This window comes from Echinococcus granulosus (genome assembly GCF_000524195.1).
Source record: "Echinococcus granulosus chromosome Unknown EG_S00002, whole genome shotgun sequence".
NCBI classification, from domain to species: domain Eukaryota; kingdom Metazoa; phylum Platyhelminthes; class Cestoda; order Cyclophyllidea; family Taeniidae; genus Echinococcus; species Echinococcus granulosus.
This window is the reverse complement of record NW_020170382.1, coordinates 1,328,281-1,349,944: the sequence shown is the minus strand read 5'-3', so window position 1 is coordinate 1,349,944 and position 21,664 is coordinate 1,328,281. Positions and strand designations below refer to the sequence as shown.

The 21,664-nt window shown below is 41.5% G+C and overlaps 1 protein-coding gene across 1 annotated transcript; it reads right to left on the bottom strand. All coding sequences in view use genetic code 11, as the record gives it.

Annotated features, from left to right (window-relative positions):
- Positions 1 to 1,750: 1,750 nt before the first annotated feature.
- EGR_00514 (hypothetical protein) lies at positions 1,751 to 21,192 on the bottom strand (the record flags this gene model as incomplete). The annotated part of the gene is made up of 10 exons (XM_024489763.1): positions 1,751 to 1,792; positions 3,363 to 3,539; positions 4,401 to 4,584; positions 10,129 to 10,406; positions 13,000 to 13,142; positions 15,010 to 15,200; positions 16,907 to 17,013; positions 19,077 to 19,454; positions 19,533 to 20,143; positions 21,111 to 21,192. 10 exons carry the CDS (start codon positions 21,190 to 21,192, stop codon positions 1,751 to 1,753), a joined length of 2,193 nt encoding a protein of 730 aa, XP_024355760.1.
- Between the last annotated feature and the right edge of the window lie 472 nt (positions 21,193 to 21,664).

Genomic DNA, 21,664 nt, shown 5'->3' with positions numbered 1-21,664 from the left:
TTGCCACACACTTGAAGCAGATAAAGTCCCAAACTCTTAAACTTCATTCGAATAAATCACACGGTTTCGGGATGGTGGAATTCACTTTTATTCTCTATCCACATTGGTATTTATCCCCATTCAAAGCCGTAGCAAGTGGATTTGTAAACGTCAAGGCGTCAGCACAGCATGGGAAGATACGCGGAGCTGAAGTACGACGCATCCACGTGACGAGCGCTCAGAGAGGGTGTGCCCAGGGAGAGGTGTTATAGAGCACACCATCAGGGACGGATAAATGTTTCCTACTAAGAGCAAAATCCATTTGCAAACTTACACTATTAGTGGGCGGAAACGATAGCTGTAGATAGGCATTTCTCCAGTAGTGCCAGTCGCTTTGTTCTCGACTTAGTTCTATGTTACAAATGATAGACGTGGAAGGTTGGATTTCGAGTGGTGAGTTTTTTCCCCATAAATTGACAAAGAAATAAAGATATACACTGAATAATTTCAATGCGCTTCCATACCACAAAAAAAGGAACAGACGGAGGTAACTGTGTTTACGAACTCGGAATCTCAGTGGGAAAAAACGAAGATCATAAACTTTGAGATTCTGCGCTATTTCGGCAAATGCATAGGTACTGTCGTCCTCTGAGTAGCATTTTGAAGGGAGACACATGAAACATTGGATCATGATGGCACTTTCGTGAAATTGGTGAACCCGAAGGCTTTGCATTCAGCGTTTCAATTAGAAGAGGTACTGATAGCTGATGAGTATGCTGAAGCAGTGGCCGCGAGAGAATATCATGACATAGTCAAAGGTGAAGCAATAGATGAAAGCACAATTCACGCAGGCAAAAAAATTAATCGTGACCTCACATACGCATAAAAAACAACCCGACTTAAGCTTAGCGAGGGAGCAAATGAAGTGCCCGTTCCTGGCTTTTCACAGGGCAAGACGAGTTCATTCAAGGAAGGGTCATGGAGGTTCAGCAAAGTGCATAAACCGCAAAATAAAAACTGCATGAGCATCACAAGCAATTTGTACACAAACTCAGGACTTTAATGAACGCTGGCAGGCTATTTTTTACGTCTTGTGAGTGTGTGGCTATTGTAATTCTACAAAATCTGTTATCTGTACACAAAGTAAGGGCAAAGAAGTTGCCCAAACGAATTCGCACGCTTTTCGTATTAGAATTATTTGGAATAGTTAGTATTACAACCACTCCTCAACTAAAACCTAGGTTCTGTAAAACACACACCTTGGTCACCTTTTTTACCAGTTGTCCTTTCAAGCTGTCAAGCATGCGATTGTCTAATGATAGTACTAAGGTAATGGACATTATATGAAGAAACACCATAAGGAAATTGCGGTGACTGATGGTGGGGATGAGATGGACTTCCTCCCTCTCATCCAAAAATACGACTGGTGTAATGAATTGTGGGCAAAAAACCGGACAACCCCTAGTTCGCATGGGGTGAAATGATGAACAAAAAATGGATACACCTTGGGGATTGTCGTCTGCTATCTGGGCATGAAACGGGTACCTCTTTGCCTAGTAGTCCCCACAGACTTCTCTTTCCATTTCTCAGAATAGTTATTTTTGTCTTACGCTGCACCACGAACAATCATGCAACTGATCAAACTGTTACGAGTGCAAATTCGGTAAATATGTGGCTTAAAATTCCAAATTAAAGGGTCGATATAAGAAACCCTTTTATGGAAGTAGTTCAATCGGACTAATTACTGGTTAATGGTTAGCCACATGGAGGTCTACATGACCTCCGAATTAGAGGGGGTAAGAACGCGACCGCGCTAGCAGAGCATCAGATGAAATCTTGATGAACCCTCAAAACAAAAAATAAATGAAATTCACTGTATTAAGTTTTCATGTTGGATAGCAACGCAAGAGCAAATTTCAAAAAGAAAACTTTCGTAGCTTTACTTCGACAATGAAAAAACAGATTGAATAAGCACCTAGCAATAAATGCATCCTACAGAGCATTACTTTGCAGAAATACACTAAAAAAGAATGCAAGAAAAGCCCTTGAATTCAACAAAAGACATCCAAGTGGGTCATCAAATATGGGCATAATATCCGATTTCCACTAAAAAAACTAGTGCAAATTAGTTAAGGCGAGAAGCAGCAAAAGTACCCAGCAATTCCTATCTTAAATGATAACTCGTCTGCGCATGTGGTAGCAAACAAATCTAACCTAAACGTAAAACCCATCACAAAGCTCTTTGACCTTGATCAAACGGATGAGCCAGTACATGAAAGACGAATTTGCAGTTTAACCAGTGTTATCACGTCGCCCACTACTAGTAATCGGGACCACAAGAGACGTCAACTCACTAAAAAAATCACCGATCCCCATGAATAGACAGATTTCATTAGCTTTCATATTTCGGATTGGAAGCTATAGCTTCTGAACCTTCTACTTCAATGAGCAACGAGGTAGCTGTGCAATACATCCGGTTGATACATGTCTTGGAAGAAATTTAGTCTGACCCCAACGACTGATTGGTCATGATGATCGTTTAACGCATCCAATGACAGCATCGCATACGTGAAGCATATCAACAAAGTGACCTTAGAATGATAAAAAAAACAATTGCAAGAACCTTCTTTTATTACTTCGTCAAACTTGTTGTGGTGGACACCGGTTGGCTATAGCAGGTTTGCCAAGTCTTACGGAAACGCTAATGCAACGCCTAAGTACTAAATAGATACCATTAGCATAACCTTTACACCACTGGCCTTTTGATGAATAAAAGTCCGGTTTTCTACGCGCGTTAATAAATAATGAAAACAAACTTCGATACCATAATAGAAAACCTTCACTTTGCAAAATCGTTTACTCTACCTCTCACAGTAGTCCAGCAAATTAAACAGCCATCGTGAAAAGATCGAATTTTTCATGATAATGAAATAGCACCGAACTCAGTTTATGGAAATACCAAACGCACACAGCCATTTTTACCTGATTTTCTTCTGTTACTCATGCAAATTTTCCCAATCAATTGTTTACTTGCATCAACATTCGACCCATGTGCTCCAATGAGATGCCAAGTGCTAGTGAACGAATTGCCGTTCTTGCAAATGAGGTATTTCTATGTTAGGCTTACCTGTTCAGTGCAACCAATCAGTAGAATTGTTTCCGACTTTCTCACATATCTAATCTTACTCGTGAAGCCTACCTAGGTTCGAAAAGATGATAGTAGTGAATCACTGGACAACCATTCTTGCATTGAAAAATCGTGCTAAGGACGCATCTCCATAGTGGCCGAAAAAGTGAATCGCAGTGAAAGTGAAGAGATACGGTGCGACATTACGGAATATCAGGCCTGGTGCTTAAGAAGATCGGACATTTCAAATACGCACCCAGGAGGAAGGGGACTCCTCTCGCTGATGACGATGCCGATGCTGACTGGAGTGGGAGGGAGATTGGCGAGGTCGGTAGCGGGGACTGCCCGGGGACTGGGAGTAGTACGCCGCATTCTCCTCCGCCTGCAGCCGCCGCGCCAACTCCAGACTGGACTGCTCTTGAGCCTCCTCGTGCTGCAGGCAATTGTGCAAACAAATAAGCAAATAAATCGGACAAGAATGATGACTGACTTACTTCAAGAAAAAGGAAATTTGCTCGATCAACAATTTTTCATAAGTGACTGCTCTATAAAATTGAGTCATATTGAGCCAAGATTCTTAGCAGCTAACAGATGATATGATAATCCGTATTGAAGAGTAGTAAATATCAATGGGTTAATAAATGACTGAGCAAGTACGCTCTATAAACCATAAAACTACAAAAAACGCCTAGGCGTCGCCGCACATAAAGCTGGTCAAAGAAGTGTGTATAGGAGCAGGATATACACATATACATGAGTTCGGCCTTTGCATCAGAGATGAAAGTTACTCTAGTGAAGAGACCTGAGACAAGAAGAAATCGCGTAGAAACATCATTGCCTTTTGTCATTGTACATTTTACGGCAATTCGAGTACTGTGAAATGTACAATGACAAAGCTCTGCTACTAGACTACTAGCCATTCTGCACACCAACAGGCAAAGGTCAAGCTTTCCATTGACTGGATACTAGACCAAAGTATGCAGGTGGATCTCCAAAGTCATAAAAAAGGATAGTTGAAAGCGCGTCAATTTTGGCAGCTACTCCACCCTCAGGTTCTGCACGATGGATAGCAATGGAGATCAAATGTCCAATATTTGTACAAATAACCTTAACCTTAAGATCTTATAAGTCTTCAAGTTGCTAAAAGTGAAGCGCAACTCAAAGGAGGAAGGGCAGCATCAGGAGCATTGAAAATACAAAGTGGGAGGGATGAATGCATTATAATGACCGGTTTTGATGTGAGACAAAATTGATAAAACTACCTAAACCAGGCATATTCAAAACGGGAACTCACCCAGGAGGAGGGAGACTTAGCTGGACCGTGTCCACCGCTGCCACCGCCTCCACCACCACCACCACCGTTTTGTTGACGGTGGGAAGGGGAGCCTGAGGGGGGCTGTTTAAGATAGGCTGCATTCTCCTCCGCTTGAAGCCGCTTCGCCAACTCCAGATCCGCCCGCTCCACTGCTAACTTGTGACTGGAGTAGTGCCAATACAAATAGACGACTTTCAAGATGTCATCATTAACCACAGTACTATTATAAGGTAATCAAGCATAGCTGCTTGCTACTGAATAGATGTTAGTTCAACTAATTCTTCTAGTTATTTCAAATTCAAACACAATGAATGCGAAATACTTAATTCACCACAACTCGAGGCAGTAGAAACATCAAAACTATCAACGAAAGGGGTTTGGTGCCATCTCGGTGGTAAGTTGCTTACGCGTTTTTTAATACGGTTATCAACTGATGCCCATTTGATAAATGTGGCTAATTGCGAATGAAATTTGCAAATCTAGCTCTGAGCTGAGGTTTGAACAGGATTTTTAGTGTTACATGCAACTGAAAAGAGGTTTCCTAGAAAGAGGAATAAGTTGTCTAATGGGATCAGTCGCAGGTTCTTAATTACAGACCCCTCCACACGTCACTTTGCCCAGTTAGATGGCCAGATTTCTGTAGAGCTGTGGTAAGTAATACTAATGCGAAGTTAGTTGGTACTAACAACTTCATTAAAAAATATTCGGGAGATCAAAGATCTTCATCCGAAGGTTGCAAAGGATCCATCATAATTCTCCAAAATTGATATGCAGGATGCTTCAAAGCTTACCACTTCCCTGACATTCATTTAAATAATGCAGTGGGATTATTCAGGTATTCAAGGCTTGTATCAAACCAGATATAAGATGTAATTACAGCTTCTGCCGGAGCTACTTCCACCTCATCACCACAGTTTATTTTTGATGCCCACTAGACTGGTTCAATAAACCTGGCCAAATTCATTCAGTAAAGCGCCCAACACCTCGATGATTTGAAACAAACTAGCATGCTTGCTGCCAATTCATACATGTTTAGAGATGGATGAGCCTTCGATATAGGTTATAGTAGGATCATCGCAACTCACAACGATCTCAGCTCAAGAAAATCGAATATTTTAAATATAATTGTAATACTTTGGTTGTTTGCCTAGCTCTTCATTCTGGTTTCACGAGCACTTAAGGTTCCGTCCTTATGCTTCCACTCATTGGCATGGCCTTCCGTACGTCGGCAATACATTTTGTCCAAATGTAATTACTTTCGACTACAGGAAAGACTCGAAGCTATACATTGGTGGCAGCGGAAGGCAAAACCGATCCGAAACTACAACCACTCCAGTTTCTATTACTGAGTGCTAAACCTTAACGTAACGAAAGAAGGGGATGTAATGCGGATGAGAGAACAGTGACGCTCCCTAACAGAAGGGTTGAGGGTGACGCCTACCTTGGGCAACTAATTTAGTCCAGTATTATGCAGGAAAACTAGTAACAATTGAAGCGACAACAGACGAGGTCATGAATCACCTGGAAAGCGTTCGTTACGGAATATCTACCTTACCTGTGTGGAGATGTGAATTAAGTGAACACGCGATACCACCTCCACCTCTCTTCTCGCTGGATAGGACTCTGATAGATATGCCTGGACATCACATAAAACTACTTCAAATCTAGTCCTGTATTAAATGATTTTGCTTTTGGGCCGATGTTCCTCTGACTAGCTGTAGGCAAACGAGATGGTCAACATATTACCCCTTCCCCCCAAACAGGAGGAAACTCCAAGTTCAGTGGAGTTGTCAAGAGTAATCAGTGACGTTGTGACCAAATATCGGCTCAGTTACACGCAAATTCGGTAACTGACATGATTGGCTCATTAATGTTTTTCTTACAGCACTAGCTACGTTGCGATTTTCAACGCAGGAGGTTACCTAAGAGGAGCGCCGGAAACGCCATTCAAAAGAGAAAAGGGATTATGTAGTACTTTGGTGCATTGCTTAACTCTCCGTTTTGGCTACGCGGGCACTTAAGGCTTCGCCATTGTACTTCAGCCCGACGGCATGGCCTCCGGGGCATGGTAGTAGCCCCTCAATCCTTCCAAACGCCGGTGAAACACTCCCTATCATAGTATTATGAGTACTTCCGACTTCAGCAATGACCTGGAGCGCAGCATAACAATCCACTAGTCACTTCCAAGCCCTCGTGCTATAGTAGCGGACATCTGGGTGGTAATACATGCATCGAAAACAACACCGCATATTTTTCTGTTCAGAACGGCAATATTTTTGTGCTGAACGTGTACTATCACATATAATACTTAAATAAGTTAATGCAACAGTCAAATTCGGTTCAGTTTTTGCTCAGATTTGTTTCTTGATAACAATACAAGCATTTTTTATGAAAATTCAAATAAAACGCGATTTACTATGAGAGCTTACAAAATTTGATGGGCTATATTGCCGGGATGCCCTCCTTGGTAAAGAATTGGTGTGCTATTCGGCATAAAAACGCGATTTGTTAAAAACTATTCCTTTTGTCGTCGATAGGGGTTTTACTACACTTGGCGGGAGTTTTAGTAAATAAAAGTCGTTCGATGAGGCAAAACAGATCAAATCATCCTAGACGTGCACATTTTTGAAGCATTAAGAAGAAACGTCGCTTTTAAATTAAAGACTTGCTTTAACCAAAGGCTTGCATACCCACGCTAAACTACGCATTTGTGGTTCCATTTAAATGACGGTAGTACTTATACGGTTGCTAACCCCGGCTATTCATCATCATCCCACCGCTACCTTTGGCTAAATATTACATGTGGAATCAAGCTCTTATGCCAGATCGCAAGACAGTCAAGGTAATGATTTGCTTTGCCCTCCTCAGTGCGTTTTGTATTTTCGTTCACGATACTTTCCTGCATACACTTTCAACGGCCACAGACTGGCTTAGGCACGAATCTTCCGCAATCAACGTCTTAATTGGAGTCAAACTGTTAAATCATAATTTTTTTCCAGTGTAGGGTTCCTAAAGTTACAGTAAGATTCGTAGCAGGAACTCCTCAGTTCACTCGTCAAAGCGATACCGACCCAATATTCTTGCGTCTTTCAATTCGAAGTTAAAAGCAGCCTTAGAGCGAAAGATAAGAAGGTTATGCAAATACTATTACTGGTTTTCAACGTAGAATACGTCAGAGGTAACCTCAACGGTACACTCACACATTTCCAAAAGTCAGGACGGGCAAACTTAGCAAGCACTTGAAATTTAACGAGTGCTGCCATTAACTGCGATTTACCAAAAAGCCGCAGTCATCTGTGTCGTGAACTATTCGAGTTCAAATATCCATTTAAGAAAATTAGATTCACCAATACCTTCATTTGAATAGGCTAGTTACCTTGTTCGTTCAGTCCTTGAGATGGATAGTTGATTATCTGAACAGCAAAAGATATTCGTTAACCGTGTTTGATTTGACTCGGGGTCTAACTCATTTCAAACTGACCAGCCAAGAAAGGACCTCCTAGTTACAATAAGGCAATGGAATGGATTAGTATCCGCAAGATTCTAAAGGTTAGTTGAACGTAAAAACCAGTAATTCTGGTAATCTACGACTATCCAATGCGTCCAAGAAACAATCCTAGCTCGTGCTCTCCTTGGATTTTGGCCGACTGGCTAATACTGCTTGGGTATGCGATCTACGTGTGACAGCGACCGCTCTTATCTCATGGTCACTCAAAGGCCAAAATCACGAGGGCTGCGACACTCCCCCCACGTATTTTAGCGCTACATTTTGAGCGCATTCTAATTGTGGCACTAAGAGTCACGATATTCCGAGGATCTTGTCACCTTTACTTCCTTTGTTGGCCTGTGCTTACACAAGCAATTCATAAGTTTTTTTAGGGTGGCAGGTCATTCTGCTTATCAAATTATCAGTCAGCATCTTTCTCCATCCAACCCTATTTAACATTTCTGAACCAATTCTTTAGATGTAACTCATACACAACCTCCTTATAAACCTTGCACATTAACTACCAACCTGTCAAAAGTTCGCATTCTGAAGGGGAACCTCATAAAGCGCGGTAGAAACCACTCGCATAAATTATTAAAGCATAGTCTCTCTCATCAATTTTTTTCCACAACTTCCAAGTTAGGGTAGTTGGGTAAACCGGGTGTCATTAATCCAAATTACGCTGCTATTTTCAAAGAAAATTACACCCCAAGTTATTCAAAACACTGCGATAAGGGTAAAAATTAAGTTAAGCTAAAAGCGCAGTTAATTACTAGATCATCAAACGGATAGACTGGAATTATTATTGATGCAACTTACACTGGCTTGGCTGTACTCGGGTAAATAACCCTCCAGTTCGAGGGACAGCCCATTCGTCAGGTCCTTTCTGTACTTCACTCGGAACTTGGCTAACCAATTGAAGGGCTAGCACAATCTATGATTTCCTTGTAAATTACCGACAATAATTATTACCCACCTCGATTTTTCTCCCAAAAAACATTTTCCACCTTTGGTTAAATCACTTTTGTTTTTGTTACTGATCACCATTTCAGTTACCGAACGGTATTTGCTTCCCTAATATTGCTGTTACCACTGCTCCTCGTAAGATTGACTGCCCACTTAACCAAGCATGACAGTTTGAACAAACAGTTTTCCACCTGAATGGTCTTGACGCCCGGTCGCGTGTTCCATCCTCGTCGTGTGTTTGAGTGTAGGAGATAAATTCGCTGCTACTGCATCATATAATCTTACAAGTAACAGGACGCGGCTCTATTTGACTATGCTCTGGTCTCTGGCTTCACTGGCTAACAAGTCGTACTTGCAGCCGGTTTGAGGTGGAACAATGAACTTCCGCTGGAGCCCTCAGATTAATCACCACTGAGTGTCACCTTAACCTCAGTTCTTGCATCCCACATGGCTCACTTTCCAGTTTTAATACCTGTGCGTCAGTTAGTGCAGTTAGTTAGTAAGGTCAACGTACAAGGCCTTAGGAACTACAAGTTATTGCAGCGAGATCTACCGGAAGCCGGATGAACTTTTTGGCCATCGGATAATCAAACCTCGACCTCGCAGCTGATCAGCCGAACGACTAACGTACCTAATACTTTTAGGACATATGGACATCTCATGGTCGTAACATTCCAAATAGCGACTTGTTTTCAACTACGCAAAACCGTGGTTGAAGTTGGTTCGCGCGACGTCCAGCTCAGATCATTATATCATTCATTACTCTGATCTCAAATGACCTATTTTCAATACGAAAATAGTCTATGGGAGTGATTCAAGCATCGTGAGTACATTTGTTAGCTGCACCATCGCTTATTCCTTATCTCAGCTGCTAAAAGTAAACGATATCAACTCAGTTGTAATTAAACTAAATTATCCATACCAGTAGTGCTTACAGAATTTCACAGATGAGGGGGTCATTAATTGTGTTCCTGCAACTATTCTAACGACAATTGATAGATCAGCCGAGAGACTAAGTAATGATAGGGAATCCTGTTAGCCACCAGAAGGCATAACGAGTCCGCTCCATTTTAGATTGAATCGATCCGTTCCAACTAGTCATGGAAGCAAGCTTTGAGAAGTGTGGAGTGGCAAACTTCACTGATCTAGTCTACACAGAAACCATTTTCATACAATAGCTCTTACGGCGCTTAGCAGAACGAAAAGAGGGCTGGAAAATTACTTTCGCCTAACAGGACAATAGGATTAACTCACTCTAGAACATTTTGCTGGGAAGGAGTTGGTATAGCAGCAACAGTGGTAGTAGATGGGGCAGATAACGTTGATGGGCTGGTGGCAGATGAGGGTGTGATAGTAGTAGCAGAAGAAGCGGGAGCGGTGGCAATAGCGGCAGTGGCGGAGGTCGGCTTGGTGCAGACCCGAAAATCCCCATCCACAAACTGCGAATCGCCATCAATGTTATTCAGCGTCTCCCAGACGAAGTTCGGTTCACTCACGAAACCCACGTCCGTCACTAACACGTAAATGCGACCCTGTGATGACGAGAAAAGGCGTCACATCAAGTATGAACTGTGGGTTTGCCAATGAGTAACCTTAGTATCGCACTGTTTTTAGTTATCATGAGTGGATTATCAGTTCAAACGCATGTTCTGGGTTGTACCTTAAAATTTTCTGTTAAAAAAAGTACCAGTCACTTTTCAGTACATGTGCCTTCTCGAAACCAAGGTGAAAACAGAGACAGCCAAACAAAACATCTACAAAGTACGCAACTAATGAACCCCTGTATTTTGAATATTTGGGAAGACATGGTCTTCCAAAGAAAACGATTTCAATCCCAAAGAAATAAATCAAACGCATTAGACTTGCACAAAAAGCTGAAATGAAATCAAATGACATCGGATAGATACGAATTCTTAATTAGCGAGAATGAGGAGCAAGATAGCTAATTAGGACATCACGAAATTAAGATGCAACGGAGCAAATAAGCTATTTCGTCAATATGTCCAAAGGTAACCCCTGAATTCACAATACCACCTTGCTTGAAGCAGTAGTAGCCGATGTAAACACGAAATTTTTCGATTACATCACCATTAGGGAACCATCATGTTCAGTCCACATGTGTTGAAGCGAATCAGAGGCCGAAATTTCGTCAAACTAGGGGATGAAAAATCCTTTAACAGAATTTGTGATGAGGTAAATGAACGTTGCAGAGGTGAACTTTTACATACGACCCCGGAATGTATGCTAAATTTGCATTCTGTATAAGAGGAGTTTTTTTGCGAAAAAACCGAAGCATAATGGGGCGGGGGGGGTCAAGCTACTTATAATATTGGTTGATCTGAGAACAACTCGCATAAGCAATTTGATACGCAATCCTTTTTATAAGTTTGCTTCATATTAAAATGAACAACCAATTCATTCACATAAAAACCGACTGTGTAACAACGCTTTTTTGTGATACAGAGTCAAAGAGAGTACGTTTGTGCTTGGTGAATTCGAATGTTAAAAGCTGGACATCACACGGAACCGAATCTCATGCACAAAAGGAGAGGTAGCGCATGATAAAACTGCCAATCAAAAAGTTCATGCGAAAGCGAATGGAGAAACAGAACCTAGTCACATATATTTGTGGAAGTAGGACAGATCTAAACTGTCTAAAATACACAAAACTGTACAGCACTACTTTTACCAACCCGTGCTGCTATAAGAAGTTACGTGACGGCCTTTGGAAATGGACCAAAGTTCCAAAGTGTGCTAACAAAACAGGACTTAACTGCACAACTCAACAAGGGGTTTCCAGAAAAGGAAATAATCAAGTCGGAGATGAATAATTCAGCAAGTGTTTAATTCAAGGCAAGCATACTTTAATTAGATCTCTTAGTAGTAACTTTTCATGAAAAGAGACCAATCTACATTTAGCAAGCCTTTGAAGTAGAAAATTATGAAGAAAAATAGAAGTCAGATTAAGTGCGTAATTAAAAAACTTTGTTATGGCGGTATGGTAAAAAAGAGCTAGAAACAGACCAGGAAAGCGAAAACTACCAAACAACCCGCCAATGTTCTTATCTGTTCCAATCTTTAAAAGGACACTTTTGGAATTGGTACATTGAGAAATTTCTGGTTCTATCATGATCGAACCTCTACACCGACTATGGACATCCCTAATTTTACCCTCCAATGGGTCTTGGATCCCAGTAGGTTTTGAATTGCAGAATCTGACGTCCAGAAGCATACTTATGGCTAAATTTATCAATTCCATTTTAAGATCCCATCACGTCAGTAGAAAAGCAAAAGTAGAGATGCCAATTACAGAGGCGGAAAGAAACTTTGGCTCCATTATATTAGGTAAACACCACTTTTGGGATCATCTTCGTTTTGATTCGATTTGAAAGCCCACGAACGGTAAGATCTGGGCAAATAGGATGGGCTCCCAACCGTTTACTTTGACCTTGCATGCCAGTTAGTCATTACATCCTCGAGAAAAATGGATAGGATAAACCGAATCAGGTCAAGTGAAGGAACTTTAATTTGCCACAAATACACCAATGCCTAAAATAGTTGACGCTACACAGAATATAGAAAGACTATTTGCAGCACAAACAGGTAAATATCGACCTATTCATTTTATCCAAAAGGTAATGCAGCCAAATAGGGCGTAGCAGTACTTGATGGGTTCACATGTTAAGACCCATAGCGTCATGTGAAGAATTTAAAGTACACCCACACAGAAGACGCACGGTAGGAATAAACATACTTTTGCCAGGTTAGCATCAAATATGACGATAAGCAGAAAGAATAGAAAACACGTTCCCATAATCGCTAATGCAAACAGAAAGAAAATACTGCGATTTTTTGAAGGAAGTAAAAATAAAGTTAATCTTAGAAGCAATTTCACATTAACAGAACCAACAAGAAAGAAACCATTACAGTTTTCCGGAAATATTAGTACTTTTACTAAAAAAGGAGTAAGCAACGAATCATGCTTCTACTGAAATAATTTTAAACTAAAATATCCCACCAAATTATGGAAATGGAAATCAAACTGTGGCTCTAAAGTTACTCTAGAAGGCAAGATCGACAGAGCGTGATCCGATGCGATAGTAAATTAATTAAACCAAGACGCACTGCCTTCTTGTAGATGGTGTTGAAGTGATTGTTGCGGAAGAGGACTGCCAGTTGGTTCTCCTGGAGGTGTTCGGAGAGCTCGCATAGACCATGCATGGTGAGTTGAGAGGCTGCGGTCTCGAGAAACTCCTCAGCTAGCAGACCTGAATGCAGGAGGGATAGGAAAGTTAATGCTCATAAGCTATAAACAGCGCAAGCACACAAAAGGAGGAGCAACGACTAGGCAGAACGAAGATAGATTAATTCAATGGAGCGTGGGATGTCAACGTTTACGCAACCAGTATAGAGCATGAAGCGGACATTCAGTCTACAGCAGGTTCTGTTTTTTAGTATTCGACAATGTTATAGAACTGCGATGGGAGTGAATTCACTAGTTAGCACCACCACATTACTCATACAGTAGTACAATGCAATACTTGTCTGGTCTTTCTGCGCTTATGTAATATCCGTCGCTGGTGTCAGAGACCACCCATACCCCTTAATTTTACAAACCCATATGGAGGAATGCACAGTATGCATTCGATTTTATATGCATGGGTAACGAAGCGCAAACACGAAGCATCAGCCTATCTGTACAGCACTCCCCATTGTACACCACTACTTTCCTCTTGTTGCAGACCCAGTCCCATATCGCAGAATATTAGTTTAACAAGATGGATGAAATTCGAGTTTGACAGCTTTATGAACCGACTTTGACTCAATCCCTAGGCTACGGAAGCCACTTGCCAAATGCGTATAGCATTTGCTGAAGACGCGATCCGTATTAGCAGAAAGCAACAGTACGCAATGTTTGATTCTGGTGGTGAACCACCAGGCGATAGCACATCACATTCAGGCAGACTCACCATTCTTGACCACGAAAGACAGCACCACGTGCCACTATTGGCTAAAGCAATTCAACCACATCTACATTAACTGGCAAGGGTAAGTCGTGGTAACAACCACTTTGCATCTGTCCTCCTCGGTCATGCATTAACAGTTGACAAGCAATAAGACCCAAAGAGTACTAATTAGTTATTCTTCACTTATTTCACACACGTTATAAAACGCGTCGCGCATTTTGGACTGCTTGCTGACTGCCTGGTCTTGTGATGAAAGGAGGGGGGAGAAATAGATATACTGCCTCATCTACATGTTTCCCTAATGATCATATGCCAGATCGAATAGACGTTTACGTTTGAACACAAAATACAAGCAAGATGGAAATGGAGCTAGATGGATAGACAGATAGATAGAGGTAGTTTCCTTTCATATCGTCTAGGGATAAAACGTTTATACAGGTGGAACCCGTAAGCCCGTACCTCGTTAGTAAAGGATGGTAGATTGTAGTGGTGACTATTTCGACGAAATAGGGGCGTGGGAGTACTCAAGGGACCCTGAACTCAGTAATGCCCATTCAGATGAATAACGAAATGGAATAAAAACTAATCCGTTCTCTACTACCTTGACTAGATACACTGCTAAGACTACAGATGGAATCGTTCAACATGAACTGTTCCAGCGGATGTGATCAATCATACTCGACACAAATTCACGGTGTAGGAGAAAGGCCTTTTCTTGAGAAGCAGCCAAAACCTATTGCGATTCTTGCAAGGGGAAATAATGCAAGGCCGCATATTTTGCGCTCCAAAGCCCATCCTGGAGAAGACTTTGTATCACCCCTAGGGATAGGATAGAAGACGAGCAAGTGCACTTCGTCCTCGGTACTCCCTTGGTCGTGCTTCAAGTGATAATTACCACTTTTTCTTTGCATCAGCCCTAGATGGCCATGAGGGAATGGAGAATTGAAAAAAAACTATGGCTGAAAATGTGGATAAAGTTTTTCTTAGTTTATAGGGCCAAAAACGTTCCATAAAAGCGGGATTAAGAAGCTTGTGTTTAGTTGCGAAAGGACGGTAGATTGCAATGGTGATTATTTAGTCTAAAATTTTGTCTTCAGAGGTAACTCTAGAGCATCAAAAGAGAATATTGTTTAAATTCCGGAGTTGAATGAAAAGTGGCGATACTTACTCTTTTCAACGCGAGCAGGATCGGAAGAGGATTTGTAGTCAATAATCATCTCCACAACTTGATTGTACGTCTGGTTCCTGAGCGCTTCCACTAAATCCCGATCCTGTGGGTCCGCCACCCAACCGTGGTAGAGGGGAATACGGAAGAGATCAAAAACGGTCAACGCCGGTGTGTACTCGAAATCGGACACTCTGGAATGAGGGGGAGATAGAATCAGTTAACACACCGCGCCCATGGTTTCATCATCGCTTATTCCGCAGATCATAGAGAGGACTTAACAGGTGGATTCATCAGAAAGCACGCGTTGCACAACGCCTGCTGAATTCATGTCCTTCCAAGGTGACTGATCGTTGTGGCTTAACATCGCTCCTATCAGTAGTTTTTATTTAGTTTTAACCTTAATGTGATGGCAGAAACAAAAGACTACTTAATTAAAAGATTAATCCAAAACAAAACATGAACTATGTGGCTAGTTTTGCAAGCAACAATTCAGTCGTTATACGATTTCTTGCAATTCGGTACCCACGATGGTGGCATAGCTCACGTTACCCATTCTGCCGATCTCCCAGCACCTCTAAGTACTACTGATAAAGCTACTTGCAGAGCGATATGCCTTAAAACGTCCCTAAGGATGGCTCAAAAACTAAATCGACGGTCAAGTGGATAGCACCTCCAAACGCCATAGAAGGAACACATTCGAGATCTTAACCAGCCCAATCTCAAATTTTGGAAAATTAACCAGTAATGAGGCACGATCAGAGTTGAAAAGATCGAAACCGCTCACAAAAGAATTGCACACAGGATTCACTCGAAAATATCGAGTCATAAAGATCATCTGGAGAGTTAGTACCTTCTCATATTACCAGAGGTTGAAAGCAACTTAGACAGACGTTTAACAGAATTGGAATCACAATACATCAGAATAGTGAGATGTAAACAGGAGGTTACGACCTCATATTGTTAATCTAATTGGATGATTTTACTTTTAAGCATATATTTCGTGGAAACGACTGACATACTTACCATCGGGTTCAAAATTGATCAGCTGGGAACGGAAGTTCCTTTATGAACTTCGACCGGGGACACAGAAGCTAATGTTCGGCTATTAACACAAGTGCTGTAAAAATGGAAGCTGGTTCTTCGACTAATTGCTAGTGAGCGATCACATGACTTGGCCAGGACCAGCGCAAGAGCTAGTGGAAGAGACAAAAACTCGACCTAACCACTTCCCATCCATTTGCGAAAAAAGCGAAGAACCAAAAAAGCAAGCAAGAAAGAACGCTGTTTCCTAAGTCAGATGGTCGAAAATGCGTTTCCTCAGCATCTGGCTGAGGTAGCAGTGACTCTTTTGGACGAAAATGGGAGGAATTCCACTTTATAATTTAGGAGGGAGTTTTATGGGCAAATTGACCTCAAGATACATTGAGAGGAAACATGCAATTTCGAAAAGTGATAGGACACTTCCAGCTGCTTACTGAGAAGGTGGAAACGGTAACCTCAAAACTTAGCAATCGTGGAACATCGACTTAACACGCTTCGATTATCACATATAGTGTGCAAACAAAGTACAAGTGTTTAGTTGGGTAGTAGACAGCTCGGTAATATGCTCAAAAATTTGAAAGGAGAACGAGTTTAAGGACACAACTGAGCACTAGTCATGCCCCTTCCTACAAAGCACAAAGGTTTGCGCCGAAAGCCACTCGGAACAGATACGCAGATGGTTCCAAAAACTAGATTTTCGTCGGATATTAAGCCACCACTGATCTAAAAAGGTTAATAAAACTAGCTGTAAAACTAGAATATCAGAGGCCCTCACAAGGCAGTGATGATAGACATCATTACAAATCAAACGGAGATATGGGTTTAGTTAAGTGGAGAGAGGGCAGTTTGAACTTACCCAGTGAAACGGACATTGATGTCTAGGCCAGTTTGCAGGGAGGGGAAAATGCTGAGGGCAGAGGAAAGATTTTCCTCGTAGTTTAAGCGCGTGCCCTCATCCCAATCCTAAAACAAGAATACACTTCGCTAGGTAATTGGCATAGGGGCATACAACCAACACATCAGCCAATGCTTGGCAAAAAGGTCAGGGTTGGAGGGATCAAAAGAAGGCAGCGAGGGTGATAAGAACGAGTGTGCACAGGGTCTAATTAGGAGTGAAAAATTAACAATGTTCGCCTCTACGATTCCTGTGGACTGGGCTAGGGATGCGATGTAATTTTGTGCGCAAGCGACACATCTCCGAGTCCTATTTTAATGAGTACACTACCGACTTGACATGTATGCGACAAATACTCTCCGGTAGATTACAAAAACTCGTTGAACCAAGTCGTAACACCAGACAGATTGGGTGAGCAGGATATTTTTGGTCAAAGGATAATCAAGCTTCCTCCATTTAGTAGTACTGACAAGATCTGTTATACTAGAAAACATCTGAACAGTGGATGGTGATTTTACCAGGGGATTCTAGTTGTGTACGTGTTCAGTCCCTCACATAGAGCCATCCTGGAGACCATTATGACTGGAGAGATCGTGTTAGTTTTTTGACAACAACACCTATTAGCAGACGGTGCGTCGGCGCCCTTATGAGCTTGTTTAAAAAAGTGTCATGCCCATAGCCCTTGGGCTTATGCAATTCGTTCGCGAAACACGATTTAAAGGTAACAAACAAAGTTTAGGTAAATTTAGACACCTGTACTAATCCTGTCATACGTTTTCTTAAAACCATGTGTGAGATCCCATTAATTATAAAATTCTTAAGGATTCATCGAGCAATAACGAAACAAAGTAGGAATAATTGCCTAGCTGTTTCAGAACAAAGTGCATCTCCATGACACAGAGACCATAATTCGCACTGGTTGTGGTCTCAGCACGAAGTGCTTGTGAAGCAAAGATGCCATTCCATTAACATCAGGAAAGAAAGTTGGTGCCAAATCGGATAAAATTCGCCACGGCTAAAGGGCTATGAAAAACGTTAAAGGATCATATTCAACGGAATGATGACAGTTTTAGTGCAATATATGCCGCACGGAGACAGTTTCATGCACACTTAGAAAAGTTTGCAAGACCTAATTTTCCAAACACCCAAACTACATGAAAAGAGCAGGGCTTAACTTTAAGGAGTAAGTAAGGAGAAAGACCGTAGTCAAAGTAAATGGAACCAGTACAAATTTTGAAACAACGGGTGGTGGACAGTAAAATGATAATCTTCACGAAATAGTTTGTAGATTAATGGGGACACCATGAAATTCGTGGGCGCTAACATCAGGAAAAAATGAAAAGATAATACGAGAGACGACAAAGCTTTCGTAAAGAGTCGGAACATTAACCGACTAAAGTATCAAATGATCGAAAAAATTAGTTTGGTTATCGATAGAGTTTGCTGCGATGATATGCTTTTATGTATAGGAGCTAGTGGAACAAGTGATGGAACAACCTACTTCTGGACACCTCAATAAAAATAATAAATAGTAATATTGCGACTGTTACTATAAAAAGCTTTGGAATCTTGACATTCTAGCATAAAGCTTAACTTATGATGCTACTTTAAACTTTTATGACTGTTCACAGGGCACTGCTCAGCACTGCCCCTTCAGGTAGTCAAACTTTAACCAATAGTGGTACAATTTGAGTATTTGCATGGGATAGCCGGTCACTAAAAAGCATCAGGTAATCCAACTAACCTTGTCATTAAACTTTGTGCCCAAAGTCTGTTTTGTTTTTAAGAGCAAATGTAAACAAAACACAGAGATGGCGAGGAGAAGATAGAGCAACTGCCCAACCCACACATTTAAGCCAAAATAGAGAAAAGGAAAAATTGTACTACCTTGTAAGCTCTAAAAGCAGAGCGGAACCACACAGCAAATGGAAGACAAAAAGGAAGTAGCGTACCATACTTCAAATCGAATTTCCAGAAAATGAATTTGTAATTTAAAAACGTAAGTTCAAAAATGCGCACACAAGGTGAGCGAGAACATAGTCTCAAATGGGTGCAAAGTTTGAGAGCAAAAAAAAAACAAATTAACTGACATAAATAGGCGTTTGCAAACGAAGAACACAAACAAACTGACCACCGTAGAATGAGAAAGTAGTTCATCACTCAGCGCTGCAATTATTAGATCACTGGAGACCACCTCATGATTGGCAGGAAGGGTCAATTTGCCCCTCAACAACAAGAAATTAGTGATCGCAATCATAGGACAGGGTCCGTTCTCATTCTGCGTGATTATTGGAACTTTGGAACCGTTAAAAGAGATCCATTTCACTTGGTGCACTGAACCGTCCTTGGCGGGCGACTTCGAGGTCGCTGACTTCGGGGTTTCCTCGGGCGAATTGCTGGACTTCGAAGGAATGGAAAGAGACTCGCTTGGTGTAGATTCCTGAGGTTTTGTGGCATTAGAAGAAGACTGGATCGGTGTTCGATGATCCGGGATGTCCTTAGAATTCTCCTGAATAGACAAGAAAGTATGGGAACTTAGGGGGGAATTGCCCTGAGTTGGGAGATGTGGAGCGGGATGAGAGCCTACGGGCTCCTTTAGGTCCTGCAGCAAATCAGTCTTGGTTGCAGAGGTCGGCGAGGAAGTACTAGAGTCTAGCTCATCCAATTCAGTCAGAGCAGGAGCACTGTCCACACTAGAGGCTTGAGCTACATCTGTGGAATTCTCAACAAAAGAAGTTCCTAGCATACCCCTTTCTTCCCTTAATTCTTCAGCTCGTTGTAGCGTTTTGTGAGAATAAACATCATCCAAACCAACTGAAGCTAGAGCTTCATCGGGGTTGGAAGCATGGGCGGCCTCTTCCAAATCCTTCAAGGAGGGAGGCTCTCCAACCCCCATTTCTTGGATTCCCACTTCTTCGGTGTGTTTCGAAGTTCCGAGAGAGTTAACATCTGAGACGACAGGAGAGAAAGCATCATCGAATCTGGGAGTTTGAATTGCTCCAACTTTGGCAATGGGGAGCCCTTCAGCCAAAGGAGGCCTTTCTGCCTCTTCTTGCAATACTTCTTTAGTATTCTGCGGGATTTCGGAATTGGAAAGTGGTTCGAGCTTCTCTGAAGGAATCTCTTTAGGAAGACCGGGGGTAAGATCGTCATGCAATCTGGGTGAAGAAGCCAGACAACTGGAGGAGACATTCGTGTCTGAACAAGGAAAATCAGCCAAAAGCAATAATAATAAAAATATGGAAAGCGATTCTTCAACAGAACCCAGAGTTCAATTTAGAAGTATAAATAATGAGAAATCAATGACACAAAACAATGACCTAACAAAACGCAGAGGTGAAGCATTGGACTTACCTTTGGGAATTGATTCGGTTGTGTCTTCAATATGGGAACTTAAATTCTCCTTCAAATTTAAAAGTAGGTAAGACAATGGCTACTAAAGTGGTCCCAATTAATTTTTGTTCCTTAACTACGACAGTATATATATATTCTCTTCAAGCACACAGAACTCCACAAAAAAACTCCTGTTGCAGCATTGATTGCATGTAGGCACCAAAGTTAGAACTACTGAAATGCATGTCTAACCAAATAATGTATAAACTCAAAAAAGATCTTCAGTGATGACATTAACGTAGACTGCAAGCAAGGCTAGACCAAAATCACCTAAGAACTGAAATAAGTCACGAGGACATGATAAGGAATAGGCAATAAAATATTATGGAAATGAGAACGGAAAATTCACCATTCCGGGGAACTAAATACCGAGCTACACAAAACACTCCTGTGGGCTAAGCTGGCGCATAATTAAACAATGCTGCAAGTTAATTGGGTATTACAGATTATTACATTTTAAAAGATTTTTTGGGTCTTTAAGGGGACAAAAACCCTTTAATTGACATTTTTACAACAGATCCATTTTGACTTATGGTGAAGGTTGATCTGATCTCAGGGGATAATGCGAAGGATGTTAAGTTTGACCATCCGTTTGGCTTATTTTTAGAAGCTTGATCAACTGGCTGATGGGATCGGTCTATATGACCGGAGCTTCTCTGTGTCTGGACTAAACGGCTATCAGCCCAGCGAGTCTGTTTGGAGCTGAGCCATAAAAGGCTCGTTCTGATGAATGCTGCTGGTTTCCGGAGCACTTCTCGTCATCTTAACATACTTTTCGGTAGCGAGAAAAAGAGTTTTGGCAAAAGTCTGCTTTTTCTGGGAAGAAGTGTTGCAACAATATCCCAGGTCGGCATAGGGGTTATGCAGCCAAAAACCAATCTTAAATAAAACAAAGCAAGAATTTTGATATTTTTTGCTTTAAAAATGGAAATAAAGGTCAAGATTGCCCATTTCACGCCACTTTTTAAAGTTCGTATAGTCTTTGGTCGGGAGGGGATTCACTAGAGTTGGGGTATAGGCAATTTCTCGTTTAGTTCTTCCTCTCTGACCTTTTGGCTGTCATCATATTTGTGTTTGCTGATAATTACGCACCTCATAAAGCATAGCCCTAAGGCAAAGCCACCCATTGGAAATAAAATCAGCGGAGTTAAGTAGCTTTGATGTGATACGTGCAGCCTTACAAAATGCGGAGGTGATAAAGCTGCTGCATGCAAGCATTCAAAACATCTAATTAAAGCTGCTATTATGAGGTAGTCTGTGGCATTACGTTCCAGAAACCTTTCAAATATATGGGAATTGAGTGAGGTGCTTTGCATGTTGCTGCGG